This window comes from Zeus faber, assembly GCF_960531495.2.
Source record: "Zeus faber genome assembly, chromosome: 22".
NCBI classification, from domain to species: Eukaryota; Metazoa; Chordata; class Actinopteri; order Zeiformes; family Zeidae; genus Zeus; species Zeus faber.
Window position 1 is genome coordinate 20,991,479 of NC_137209.1, and position 13,943 is coordinate 21,005,421.

At 43.8% G+C, this 13,943-nt stretch overlaps 1 protein-coding gene across 2 annotated transcripts in view; it reads left to right on the forward strand.

The window, feature by feature from the left end:
• Positions 1 to 13,943, forward strand: part of LOC307247249 (receptor-type tyrosine-protein phosphatase delta) — a 225,232-nt gene that overhangs the window by 164,161 nt on the left and 47,128 nt on the right. For both annotated transcript variants that reach the window (XM_080023355.1, XM_080023356.1), the window contains exons 6-7: positions 5,669 to 5,857; positions 10,134 to 10,244. In XM_080023355.1, the coding sequence (XP_079879481.1) occupies positions 5,669 to 5,857; positions 10,134 to 10,244 (300 nt within the window). The remainder of the gene's footprint in view (positions 1 to 5,668; positions 5,858 to 10,133; positions 10,245 to 13,943) is intronic.

A 13,943-nucleotide genomic window follows, 5' to 3' on the forward strand; every position in this document is an offset into this window, starting at 1 on the left:
ACTTTTTTTTTTTTTCCTTCATTAAAATGGCTCTGAACACAACCCAAAATGATTCAGATATTGCAACGTTATTTTAAATTTGCTCGCTTGCAAACGTTGCAAACCGGTCGTGGCAACCATTATCCATTGTACTTTGATGCATACCGCTCCTCCTCCTCCTCCATTTCCAGGCTTTCCTCTACGTCTCAGATTCCATCCCTCGCTCTGCCCTTGGAGAGTCGTCCTTGGGTTATTCATCCGATGGTGGAGAGCATTCCTCTCGTGCCGCCATCTAAGTTTATTTTACCCGGGAGGTCAAGGCCCCCTTGCTGCCTTTGCGGCGTACGCCCCATGTAGGTCACCCAACAAAAGCGTTTTTTGTCTTCTTCGAGGTCAATGTATGTACCGATCAACACTCCTGTGCGGGGGCCCCGGTCCCACTGATTGGCCTTATCGGCAAAACCCGGTGTGTGATCAACGCGATTAACACCCTGACCCGGGCTGAATTCAGCCGCCCTGCTCCTCCCGCTCTTCTTTTGGATCTTGTGAGGGCGGTGAGATCGGATCGCGGCCCGCCTACAGCAAATGACATGCTATAGAGTGTTAGGGCTTAAGTTGAACGGCGGAAAAGAATAAGTAGTTATTGCTGTCACACTCCGTGGGTCAATGTCTGATGCCCCCGGTTTTTGGTCCACAAGAAAATATATATATATATTTATATATATATATATATATATATATATCTGAGGGATTGCAAATAATCGGATTTCTAAGTCGGTTATGCCATGAAATCACTTTTGAGGGCAGAGCAAAGGAGATTTTAGATATTTGTCTCCGTTGAAGATACCCCCAAGCCCGACATCCCAGCGGTCCGATAATCCCGCATTGTCGAGGAGGGATTCCCGAACAACAATGCGCCGGGGCTGCTCTTTTCTCCAGCACGGCACCACGGCGAGTGACCTGTGACGGGCTCTTTGAGGAGATTGCGCCCGCCCAAATGTGTCCAACAAAAATACATGGCATTCCGTCCCGTGGCGACGTCCACCGAAGGAAAAACCCTCGGCGGCGGCGGGAGGACCCATTTGTTTTGTCTGAGTCAGCGCGTTGTTGACGCTATAACGCAACTGGAAGAGAGGAAACAGAGGAAAAATCTGTTACAAAACCTGATATTTCCCCCCAAATCAATGTTTTGTTTTGTTTTTCTCCCTTAATGTTTTCTTTATATAGGATTTTTAGTCAATTAGACAGTGTGATGTGTGCACTATTGTTCGGGGAACAAACGGGGCACACGTGTCTTGAGATTGCGTCGTGTGAGGAGTTTTACGAGGCACCGAAAAATAGCTGTCATATTCATACTCCACTAGAGCGTTTTTTTGGCTCCGCACGCAGATGACTTATGGAATCAATAGAGATAATCTCCTAATGGGCCGAGCTCGTGTCCCGTGGTGGTGGCGGTCCTGTGTCTTAAGCAAAATCTGCTCACCGAGGGGCTATTTGAGCCAATGTCCTCTTTATATTCCTCCCATTCTTGGCACGGCGTTCTCATAAGTCCTGATAGCCTGGCAGTGGTTAATGTGTGCAAATTGTCATTGGGAGTCCTTTTATATCAAGCACCGGTGCTCAGCACTTCTGTGGAAGGTGACATCAGCATTTCTCTCCCTTCCATCTCATTTAGTGTGTAGATCCATTGTTGAATATACAGTATGGCTCTGTCAAGCAGGCGCTGCCCTTGTCTCTGTCATGTCCTTGGGATGGAAGTTTTCAATGAGCCGTAATAAGAGGTAAGGAGAGATAATAGTAATTTTATCAATGCTCACCTTTTCCATTTTCCCTTTTGCATTCCAGCCGTCGCTGCCCCGTGAATCCAATGCGCCGCGCGTCGACGCAGCTCTGCAGCCTCAAATCAGCCGTAAACAGGCTGTTCAGACGCTTAGAGGCTTTTTAGCCTGTAAGCACGGGGTACTTGACTGTACCCCAAGCTTTTTAAAATTCCCCGTCCTCTCTGGATGCCGCCTGAAGTTTCTAGAACAGTAATCAGTGGCTGATTGGCCAATCATTTATATAATCACATGTCGAAAAACCGGAAGAAAGTACCGACACAGCATGAGTTTTTGCGGGCCCGTTTGGTTTTTTCAGTTGACTGGTCCCTCGTCACACTTTCTCAACAAACCAGAGATCCCAAATTGTACAACAACCCTGGCAGGGTTTAAAATCGGATAGCCACTCGTTCAACTGGATCTCGTTCCCTCGGCCACAAAGAATCAACTATAAGTGAACAAATGTAGTTGAAGTTGAAGGCGATTCAGAAGGTGACCGTGGGTTTGTTTGTTTTTTTTCCGGCTGGTTCTCGTGGCTTTGTGTCTCTTCAGCAGTTTTCTCTTTCGGGGGGTGGGGTGTCGGCAGCTAGAAATATCCGCAGGTGTAACGTCGCTGATGTCGTGGCTTTATGGCAAGTGGACAAAAGGGCTGTAAATTACATTTTGGGCCGGGGCGTGAATGTGTTCAAAAGGCCAGGAACCTTTTGTACCAAACCATTTATTTGTAAATGCACTGACCTGCCAGGAGCCGCCGCTGGGACTCCAGCCTCAACGGAACACATAAGGTATTCCACTCGTTCGACAAGGTAAACACCTCGCTGTTCTGAATGTGTTGGGAGTCCATGTGACCTTGCTTATGGGATAATTGGCGGGTTTTGGTGAATGACGCCGCATTTCAATAGCAGCTGCGCGCTAATGCGTAGACGGGAGGATAAGCCCAACCCGAAGGAACCGTCGCCGAAGACGCCCCCGACTGCCAACGGTGCGCTCCCTCGGTGCAGAGTGCGTTCACGCCGATGGGGAGGGCCGGTTTGAGCCGGGGCCCTCCGCGACACCGTGGAACCCAAATTCACAATACTGCGGGGGGGGTTGTTGTTTTTTTTTTTCTTTGTTTCCAAAAATCGTTGTTTGTCCCAAAAGTTCTGGTTGGCGAGTATACTGGCGTACACAAGACCGAACAATCCGGCATAGGCAGCCACAGCAAACACGCGCACCCTGTCAGGAGAAAGATTAGACATTTCAAAAGAAAGCTGAATTATGGTCTCCAGAGCGTTTTGTCCCCCCCCCCCCTCCACACACAATATGTTTATTTCATTATTCTGGCTTGTTTTGTTTTTTTTAATGCGGCATGGGCAGCCGGAGCACATCATTATGTTTGGAATGTGCGCGCGCGCGCTCCGAGGCGCGCTTCCGGCTATTGTGTTTGATGAGGTACATTTCTGACTCATGATGGAATTGACTAATTTCATGTTCGACCTTGAGTCCGCCAAAGAGAGCTTGGAAGGGAGCTACTTTGCACAATTAATTCCTCTCCTCCTCCCTCCACCGCCCCCCCCCCTCCATTTCTCCATTTCAGTTAACACGTTTGGAGGCCCATTTCCTCTCATTAAAGTATTCCTTCATGGTACTTCACTGTAAAGCTTTTATTAGGGACAAATCCCTTCCCCATCCCTCGCTGGTTCCACCGTGTCTCCCTACCTGACTTTTATATTTTAGCCCGATTAGCGTCCCTTCCCTTTTGTAAACGTTTTCATTCCGCGGATACCTCATGGGATCTTTTTTAATTTTTTTTCCACAACAGAGAATCATGTTAAACTTGGACTAACGAGAGATGATCATCTGGCTTGAATCAACCAGCTTTACATTTAAATTAGGTTCCACCCACCTCCCAAATCCCATTTTAACCCCTTAATATAATGACTAATAAACATAATGAGGATCCATCTTTCAGAATTAGAATTTACTTGACTGATTGGCTCAGGCTAAAATAATCCTGGCATTTCAAAAACGGTCCAAACATGTTAAGATGCGAATGCTATCACACCCTCAAGAGCCGTCGGTTCAGCCGGGGACACTGAAGTTGCAGTGCAAAGTTTTCCCAGTTCAAACTGAAGTCAGTTGTTCTTAATACGGTCTTAATTCTGAGGAGATTCCAGAGGTTCCATCCGCTGAGGTATCCGTCCTTGCCAGACACCCAAAAGCATTGTTGGAAGGCGGCCACGTTTGTCGTTTGGCATTGTGGAGGCTATGGCATCTCAGAGCTGTTTCCAAAATGATGCGCGCTCATGAAAATTTCATGAAGAAATTGACTCCAAAAGGAGAAAGAAAAAAAAAAGGTGTTTATGACAGTCAGGCAAGGTGGTGTTCAGCCACATCACAGCAAGGAGAGGGGAAGCTAAAGGTGCGTACAAATCCCATTGGAATTCAGCATCTTTTTAGTCGCTCGGCACTCGGGTGATATCAGAAAGATTGAGACATTTTGCGAGTTCATACCCTCTGAAGACGTCTTCTCCTACCGTAAATTATATACACTTTGTGAGACAAGCCTTCAGTGATCTCATGAAATCATTGACACTGCGTCAACACGGCACTTCATGCAACATTGCAAACCGACCGGCCGTCATCAAGATGGATTTTTTACAATTTGTTAAAAACTGTTACATAGCCAGGAATGGAGCTGTGAAAACACGGAGAAGGACCTCAATTTTCTCCCAAAATGGCTCGATCTAAAATCATCACTGCCGAAAAAATAATATTCAAAATGGAAATACCTCACTGGTTCCCTTTCCAGGCACGGGGGCCAAATATAAACAATCCTAAAATTGACCCCCGGTGATACCGCTTCGGCGGACCCTCATGTGGTGACAGGCTGACCTCAAACATCTCTTTTCAACATTTGTTAAAATAGCAACCTTGGAGGAAAATTAAAGTTTCCAAAATCAAACGTCCTTCGGCCTCGATTCAGTCCAATCTGTTGCTGACAAAGTCTCTCAACGGCACATGATGTCAGCGCTAAGGTCAGAGTCTATTAGTCCTGAACAAACCGTTAACGTCTGGAAAACTATCAGCAGTGGAGGACGGCCGTGACCGAAAACGGATAGACGTTCTGTCCGGTTTTCTCTCCGCTTTGGCTCCTATTTTCTTTGGATGACATGTGAGTGTTCATCATTTATAATGGACATGCCAAACAGCTCGTTGGTCTCTTCAGCCGTGATGAGTTTACATCACGCCATATTCACTCATCTGTTGATTTCAGTCATTTCAAGATGGACCAAGGTCCACGGGCCACATCTTGGTATGAGGGTTGAAAATCGTACATTCAGTATCTTATTTGCTGTGTCGCAAATTGCTGTTGACTTGAATGTTCTATGTTCGGTATTATATCTCCATTTCAACTGGTTCGGCTTTTGAAAGTTTCAAAACGTGTCAAATTGTAAAAAAAAAAAATATATATATATATATATATAGCAATTGCAGCTTCATATTTTTTAATGGACGCTAGATAGTTTCCATAATTCTTGGGAGCGTCGCAGAAAGCTGGATAGGTATTACTTAAAGTAGTCTAATCCTATATACGTACGTCTGAGGGCTGAGAGACAGTTTCCCTGTGTTCATTTCCGTCTCTTTTCGTCTTTCATGCGCTTGTCTAACAGGACGTTATTGCGCCGCCATGTTAAATGGAAGAAAAAGTCCTCTCCCTATCCTCGGGGGCGGCTCTAATGTCAATACTTTGAAGCCTGTATTATTGTTCGTCTTCGCTGCCGTCTTCTACTTATACCCTCAGTCTCCAATCTGCTGCGAGAGCCTGTGATTCCTATTTTTGTTTATGTTGTGATTTTTTTTTGACGTGCTTATTCCGCACTTGCTTGCAGAGGACCAGCTGCCCCCTGGTTTCCCCACCATAGACATGGGCCCCCAGTTGAAGGTGGTGGAGCGAACTCGCACCGCCACCATGCTCTGTGCCGCCAGCGGCAACCCCGACCCCGACATCTCCTGGTTCAAGGACTTCCTGCCCGTCAACACCACCAACAACAACGGACGCATTAAGCAGCTCAGATCAGGTAGGTCGTCTCCGCCGCCACGCCGACCCGGCAGAACGGGGTGTTTTCATTTTGGTCGTTGATGTCGATGTTGTTTTTTACCTTCTACGCCCTCTCGTAGTCCCCTACGCCCTTCTCCTCCTCTTCTTCTTGTCGTTACTTTAACGTCTTGTTTGGCTTCTTTTTTCTTTGTAGGTAATGGCATTGTCTCTACTATTCTACTCAAACTCTCTGTGTGACCCGGTGTGTGTTGTCGGTCCTCCCTTGTCTTCCGGTGTTGTGCTGGCCCCGTCGGATTTGTCCCCCCCCCACCCCCTGCGTGTCGGCTTTTGTCCCCGTTTAGTCCCTTTCATTGCTCACTGCTATGGCGTTTTCTTTTCGAAAGGGGTTTTTAATTTTGTTTTCTTTTGTTTGTGCTTACGTTGGTTACACTGCCTCTGCGCAGCTAATTTGCCCGTCGGTTCCATTCTCTTCACTTTTTTTTTTCCCTCTTTTTGGTTTAATTCATTCAGTACTTGCAAAAAGACTAAACAGTTGGGGGAAAAAAGAACATTAAATAGGAATCTGTTCAAAACTGTAAACACATTTTTTTTTTAATTTAAGGGTTTTTTGAATCAAAAGATGGATCCTTAGAGCTGCTGCCACAGTCACCTTTTTTAAACGTGATTTGGGGATCTGCAGTAGAATAACTTCCATTCTAAAGTCTCTTTTCTGAAGAGCTTTTTCGCTAAACGCTCGAGTCATTTTAGTTTCTTTGTGTAAAAACCCCTCCTGCTCCTGGTTTTCCTTTGACCGAACCCCTAAAATTCCCAACTGCCTTAAGCCCGAAGGTTTGACTGCACCACCTCCGAAGCAAAATTATACAAATATGATCCTGTTTTGGACCAAAATGACGTGCGCTGCGGCTTGAGATAGCCGGCCGCGGACATTGGGTAAAACCAAACTCTTGTGTGTTTGACCGCCTGTCTTCCCGGATTTCACAGCTGTCCTTTTGTTAAACCATCCTGTTAACCTCACTTCCCCCCCCCCCCCCCCCTTGTTTTCAACAGAACTGTGTAGAAATTAACTCCGTATTTCTCTTAAATGTGGGTCTTCAGCGTGTTCGCCTAGACGTTAATAAAGCTTTAACAAAAAGATAAAAGGACTAACGTAAAAACTAACGCTTGTTAACCAAAACCTAAAGAACTATTACCACGTACTTATGCTGTCTTTCTTCTCTCCGTATTTTTAAATTTACAGAATCCTTTGGTAAGTGCTTAGTTCTAAAGCACACATCACCTCCCCCACTAATTTCTCATGTTTTCAACAACTATTAAAATGCATGGCATGCATTTTACTAACAGTTGAAGTAACTGAGGTACTTGTCCGGGACACACACACACACACACACACACACACACACACACACACACCTCCCCACAGCGGCTCCTAGTATATGATATGATATTTTCTATTTTGACCTAACCTTCCTAGACGTTCCCACACTGACCTGAAAATGTCCAGACTTTGTTTCTTCCACGTGTTTGTTACTCACTCACTGACCCACCGTTACTCACTTCTTACTCACACACTCTTCTTAACGCCGCCACTGTTTTAAGTATGGGAGGCGGATATGCATATCCAGGGAGGTGTCCGGCTTCTCTCAAAACCAGAAAGACAGAAAAAAGAAAAAAAATCGGGGGAGGGGGGGAGGGAGGGAGGTGGGGGGGGTTCCACTTCTCCTCTCCCCGGGGGGGCTCTCGTACGGAGAGCCTCGCCCCTCATTCGACGCTCCGCAGAAGCCACCTCCACTTCCAAAATGGCACCTCCCCTGTGGCACTTGAGTGTACAAGTTCTTCTACCTGACGTATGACTTTCCTATGATGAATCCTGTCTTTTTTTTCTTTCTTTTTTTTTAACCAGTAGAGTACAGAAAACAAAAGTTCTCCTCTCTCTCTCTCTCTCTCTCTCTCTCTCTCTCTCTCTCTCTCTCTCCCCCTCTCTCCCTCTCTCTCGCTCCTCCAGTACCTTTATTTACGTGCCCTGTTCAATCTAATTTGATTCTTCCTCCAAAGCCCCCCAGCCTCTTATCTTCTCGTACTAATGCTTCTTCTTTCTAATCTTATTTGCATTCATATTATCCACCCAGGTGGTACACCAATAAGAGGTAAGAGTGCTGAACTGACGTTCACAGAATGAAAATAAAACAAATTCATTCTTGCTGTCAACCCATCCATCCATTCACTCGAATCGCCATCCATTTTTGTCCCGTTTCTTACCCACGCCCCCCCAACCCCCCCCCCCCCCCCCCCCAAAAAAAAAAAACATTCCATACAGAATCCTCCTCCTTATTTGTCCTATTTGTTTTGACCAAAATCCCTACTCCATCGTTTTTTACGTCTATGCCTCATTTTCCTCTCTTTCGTATTCTGGTTTTTTCGCGAGCCTCTTCAACCCAGTTGTGATATGCTTGCCCCGGCTCCAATAAGCATATCCAATGACAATTAATTTTTTTCAAACTATTTTTTTCCTGTTCATTTTGTTTTCTTTTTGGCCATAGCGAATCATGTGTCCCTCTTTTTGTCCAACTAAAACAACCAAGCATTTTTTTCCTCCCTTAGCTGTTCTTGTTCAGCACTAAACAAAAAAAAAAAAAAAAACACACCCCCAAAACAACAAAAACAAAACCATGCGCAGACGCTGTGGGATCATGCAGGCATGCTGAAGAACAACATTGCCGTTTTTCCTCCCAAAGAATTCTTTCTATCTTTGCAAGCTATATATATATATTTTTTTCCCATTTCTTCTATTTGCTTTCCTCTCCTGTACCTTCTACAAAAAAGCCCAAACAACTACTTTTTTGATAAAGTTTCTACGGTGCTTTTTTTTCTCTTTCACCCTATTTTTCTTAATTTTCTTGGGTTTGGAGACTTTTACTTTTTTGACTTTTTTTCTTCAGGGTTTGGGGGAAGGCAAACAGTAAGAGTCTGGCGAGGACCCGATTGGCTCATTTTTGCCTTTGTGACGTGTAGTGCTGACAATTGTTGATGCAATAAAAGCCATTTTTCCCCCCGGGTCATGTGACACCACACTGCTGATCCCATTGGTGGATTTTTATGGGTGTCTTTTGTGGCTTTTCACAAGCTAAAGCAGTGGTTGGTTTGACTTCTTGTGGGCTCAGGCCGATATTTTGAATTTTGTCTTCTAATACAATTGCATTTTATTTTTCAGCTAAGGGTTGTCAGAAGGTTGTAAGTTGTGCCGACATACATTTCTTGCTATGCAGGAAGAATTGCATGTCAAAACATTTTGTCACAGAGGGTTATATATTGGTTTCGCTTCACACAGTACCTCAAACGATCAATTTTTTTCGATGCACAGCAGCATTTTTCCACGTTTTTTTCTATGTGCTGCATTTTTTTTGACAGTCACTTCACCGAGATGAAGTTCCAAATTATTCCTCGGCGATTATTATCCCTTATCTGTGATTGAATATGCTCAAATTTCATACCTAAATTTCTTCTTTCTTTCAATTGTCCTCCCTTGTTATGCTGCTTTCTTATACTGTAAACCTCTTTTGTTTGATCCATGCTTCCTTGAAGCAGTATCACCCATCCCCATATTGACAAGTCCAGTGATATGTTGTACAACGCAGGGCTTGCCCCTGTTCCTCAAAGTGAAATCATGACTATTTTGTACATATGAAGCGGCATTGAGATGAGTGCCTTCTTAGAACCCCGCAATTGCTATTTAGCTTGTTTTATTTTTCCACTCCTGAAGTCATCAACAAGGTAAATTTTAATAATAGACCAAAAAAAAAAATCACACGTATCTCTTAGACAATGTCATTATTATTATTTTTTTAATCTTTATATATTATTATTATTATTATTATTATAATTGCTTGAAGCCTGTGACCAGGAACCACTCTTAAATTTCCATAAGCATGATTTGCAGCAGCTGAAGCTGCTTCCATTTGGACTGAGGTACAGATCCTTCAGGCTGCTGTAACTGTAGGTTAACTGTAGGTAAAGCTGCAGCAAATTCACTCGGCGTCCTACAAAGTAATCGATCATTGCCGTTATGTGAACGCCCGAAACATGGAACGATACGGCGACACGGGACCTGGATTTTTAAATGAGCAAGAGTTAAAGCAAGGAAACGATCCAGTGTCGCCCGTTTGAGCTCAAGCAGATGCTTTTATTACGCCTTATCCTTTTTGTTTTTATTTTCTGTTTGCAAACTTGACTCAACCGTCGGCGGATTTTAACCGATCGCCTCAACCCCCCACCCCACCCCACCTGTTCTTCTCAACCAGGCGCCCTCCAGATCGAGCAGAGCGAGGAGTCCGACCAGGGGAAGTACGAGTGCGTGGCCACCAACAATGATGGAACGCGCTATTCCGCTCCCGCCAATCTATACGTCAGAGGTAGGAGGCAGCGATTTACAGCCGGTGTCGGTAATATCCTTTTGTTTTTTGGAGGGAAAAAAACCCCAAAAAAACAAACGCGACAAGAAAAACGTGACTCGATCTGCACAAATGACGCTAGTTGAGGAAACGAGCGGAAAAATTGTTGTTTTGCGTGCTTCTGTCCCATCGAGGTGAATTTGGGGTAAGTATGTTTTTTGGCTTTTGGTTTGGGTTTTCTTTGTTTTTGTTTTTTTCTGCACTCGACTTTACCCGCATTGATTCAAACCTATGTGTGATGTTAAGTGGTTTAGTCTCCTCTTCCGAATGATCTGACGACTGGACCGCTTGCTGTGTTTTCCTACTAATTGCTTCTTCTCACTCCTGACTGCCAAAGAGGAAGAGAGAGGTCGACGCCCCGTCCCAAATAGATTTTTTGTTTTTTTTTCCACATTTTCTTCCCATTTTCCTCTCTTCCGATATGCGAGTGGATCCTTTATTTCCTGCCCTTTTTTTCTCCTCGAATACTAGAAAGACTCTTTGTAAAATTGGCCCTACCTTATTTCTAAAATCCCATTTCAGCCCAGAAAAAAGAAGCTCCTTTTAATTAGTGTTTTCATATATAGAAATACATTTTTCGGCTGGAAAAGGGATAAGGCAATCAAACCTGAATAACCGATAAAGGTGTTTTTTCAAAATAAAAGCTTTAATTAATTCAAACATTAAGTGAGTTACATAGCGACTACGGTTACGTGGTTACAACTCACAGTTGTATTACAGTATAGGTCAATTGTGATATTATGTCTATGAATAAATACTGAACGGAATTTATGTCATTTTTTTCTCCCCATCTGACTTCTGTTCAGTCCTTTGGTTAGTATTTTTAATTGGTAATTAAAATTCATGTCATTCTAATCTATGGTACATGCCGTACTAAACGTAATTATAACTTTGCCTGTGAAGTCCTATTCTTAGCATCAAACCAAACAATGGAACATTAAAGGTTAATTGTATTCTACACTTAGAGGAACATATACAAACCGCGTGACTTGGACGGAATTGATCATTTGAACAGTGAACGTTGTCATGGATTAAAAAACGTTGACGGAGATGGCCATTTTTATTAATTTTTTTGCTTTCCCGAGTGGGGGAAAATAACTTTTCTTTCCGAGGGGCAGGAGGTCCTTCGGCTTGTTTACAAAGTAGTGTCTGAGCGCCTCGAAATGTGGCCTTTTTTACTCTCTGTGATTCCCTTGTTTTTTCTCCCTTTTCCTCGTTTGATTTGGTTCTGCATCAAAAACCAAACGTCCCGCAGAGCTGCGAGAAGGTTGGTGTGTTTTAACTTTCTAACCCGTACAGCCATGTTGTTCTCCACGAAAAAAAAAAAACATCACTTCGTCAACAATGTCGATGAAATCGCTGCATTGTTATGTTTTATATATGTATATATACCATTGTTTTTCTTTTTCTTTTTTTTTCTAATATCCACCACTGTTGATGTTGTCATTGTTGTCGAAAGCCACATATTCCCGGTGCACATTCCGTGTCCGTGTCCACCCCCTGTGGCCCATGGAACGCCCTCGTCCCAAAGTGCCTGAGCCGTCGCCAAAGCGCTGCATGATATCTGAGGGCGTCTGCGTCTTGGAGATGGGGGGATGTGGGAGGGAAGGGGTTTGCATGGCCCCCTGCTAATGCTTGCCTTTCATTTCCTGTGCAGTCCCCTCACCCAAAACCCCCTCACCGTCCCCGTCCGCCCTTGACTACTCTGACCAACCCAAAGCTGAAAAGGGGTGCTCAGTGCTCGGTTTCTTCTCTGAATAATGACCGTTGGCACAGGCAGCCACGGTGCTAGCTTTACTGTGGACGAGTGTTCTTTGCGGACGCTCTTAAACTGGTCATACTGTCCTGGTCTCAATGTATTATTTCATTTATCAGGTAGTGGTGTAATAATAGGCAAGATCACATTATGTGCAGTCAGTCAGACATTGTCCCAAAATAGCACTCTTCAGAGTGATGCACCACCCTGATTACTCTGTCGGGGGCTATTTTTGCAATAATGACTTGCTGGCTGTTACATTATCACTTAGTTAGATAGAAAGCAAAAAATAAATAAAAATCTTCAAATAGAAAAAGAAATGAAGGCGCAAATCAAACGGGTTTAGGCACTAGAACCCTCACCCGCGCGGGTGACGAGGCCTCAAACCCAACTAGAACCGCAGTTGGACTGGTAGCAGAGAGACATGAAGACGTAGATAAAGGTAAAAGTGAAATGATCAACAACTTGAGGAGCGTCAGGCGAGAGAGGATGTGGGACTGGAGGACTTAACAGATGTATGTACTTCTGACTGAGACGCCTGGCTCCTCCAGAATGATTTGTGAATGTATCTCTTAATGGCGGCTTTAAATGATGAGTCTCCTCGCGCCGCATAACTCAACATTAAGAAAATGAAAAAAAAAAAATTGGATAAAAACATCACGCGCAACTCATTTTAATTGGTACTGAAGGTAATTGCGGAGCAGTAAAAAAAAAAAAAAAAAAAAAAGACCATTTCCCTCTGAAGAGGATGATTCGACCCCAGACGCCGCAGAAGAATGATGTGTTGGGATCATTATCTGTATACTCGACAAATGTAATTATATCCAAATGGGACGGATAACATTTGATCTGCGGGGAACACCACTCGGTTGGGTTAGTAATTAAATATCGAGTGTGAGGGAGTATTTAATGAGGACTCCTCTCACCCCCCGCAACCTGCTCGGCGGGAGTTTCACAAAATGGCGGCCGGCGTCTTCGGGCACGCGGCGGTTATGTCGGATGCGAAATCGGCAAACACGATGACATACTATCCAATTACGTTGTCCCAATCGAAAGGGAAAGATAGACACGGCACTTAATTTATCCCCGGAGGGAAATTTCAGCGTTACAGAAGCTCAAATCAATATTAAATAATAATAAAGTAATAGGAATAAAAACAGAAACAATGACTATATGCAATAAACCTCAACATTCAAACAATATATCAATTTGTCAAATCAAAAAAGTTCTAATAATTGGCAATATATTCAATAAACTGAAAAATGTCTCAATAAATGTGGTAAGAAACCTAAGATGAACTAAAAAAATCTGAAATTGGTAAAATACAATAAACCTTCAAATAATAATAATAACAATAATAATATGCAAAAACACTCTGAAAAACGTAAACAAACATTTTTTTACAAGGAACAAAAACCTAACTGGTTTAGGAATGTTAGTTTAGGGGAAGGAACACTAAAAATGTAAATACGCGGGGGGGGGGGGGGGTGTTTGTGTTTTAAGCCCCTAGTCTAAATACCCAGCATTGCTTTGTATAACTTTAAAAAAGAGGGTTAACCCCTTATCACACCAGTATACAGTAATTTGAGGTATTAGTATTCTTAATATTCAATGTATAACGCGTAATTTTAGCCAAGCGGTACCAACCGAGGCTGGAAATTGCAGCCAAATAAAGCACCCTGGACATCCAGTACAGGACACAGGGAGCGATTTCACAGACACAGATTACGTCTAGTCTCCGACTAAATCACACTTTTAACCTTGACTGAAATGGCCTTTTGATTTCCAGAAGGGAGATTAGAGCTGATCTGGGTCCGAGTTGAAGGTTTAATTTAAACCTTTGGATTAGTGGGCGTGGCCTCCAGGTGGACCAGACGGAAGGAGCCGACTTGTCCAACTTTACC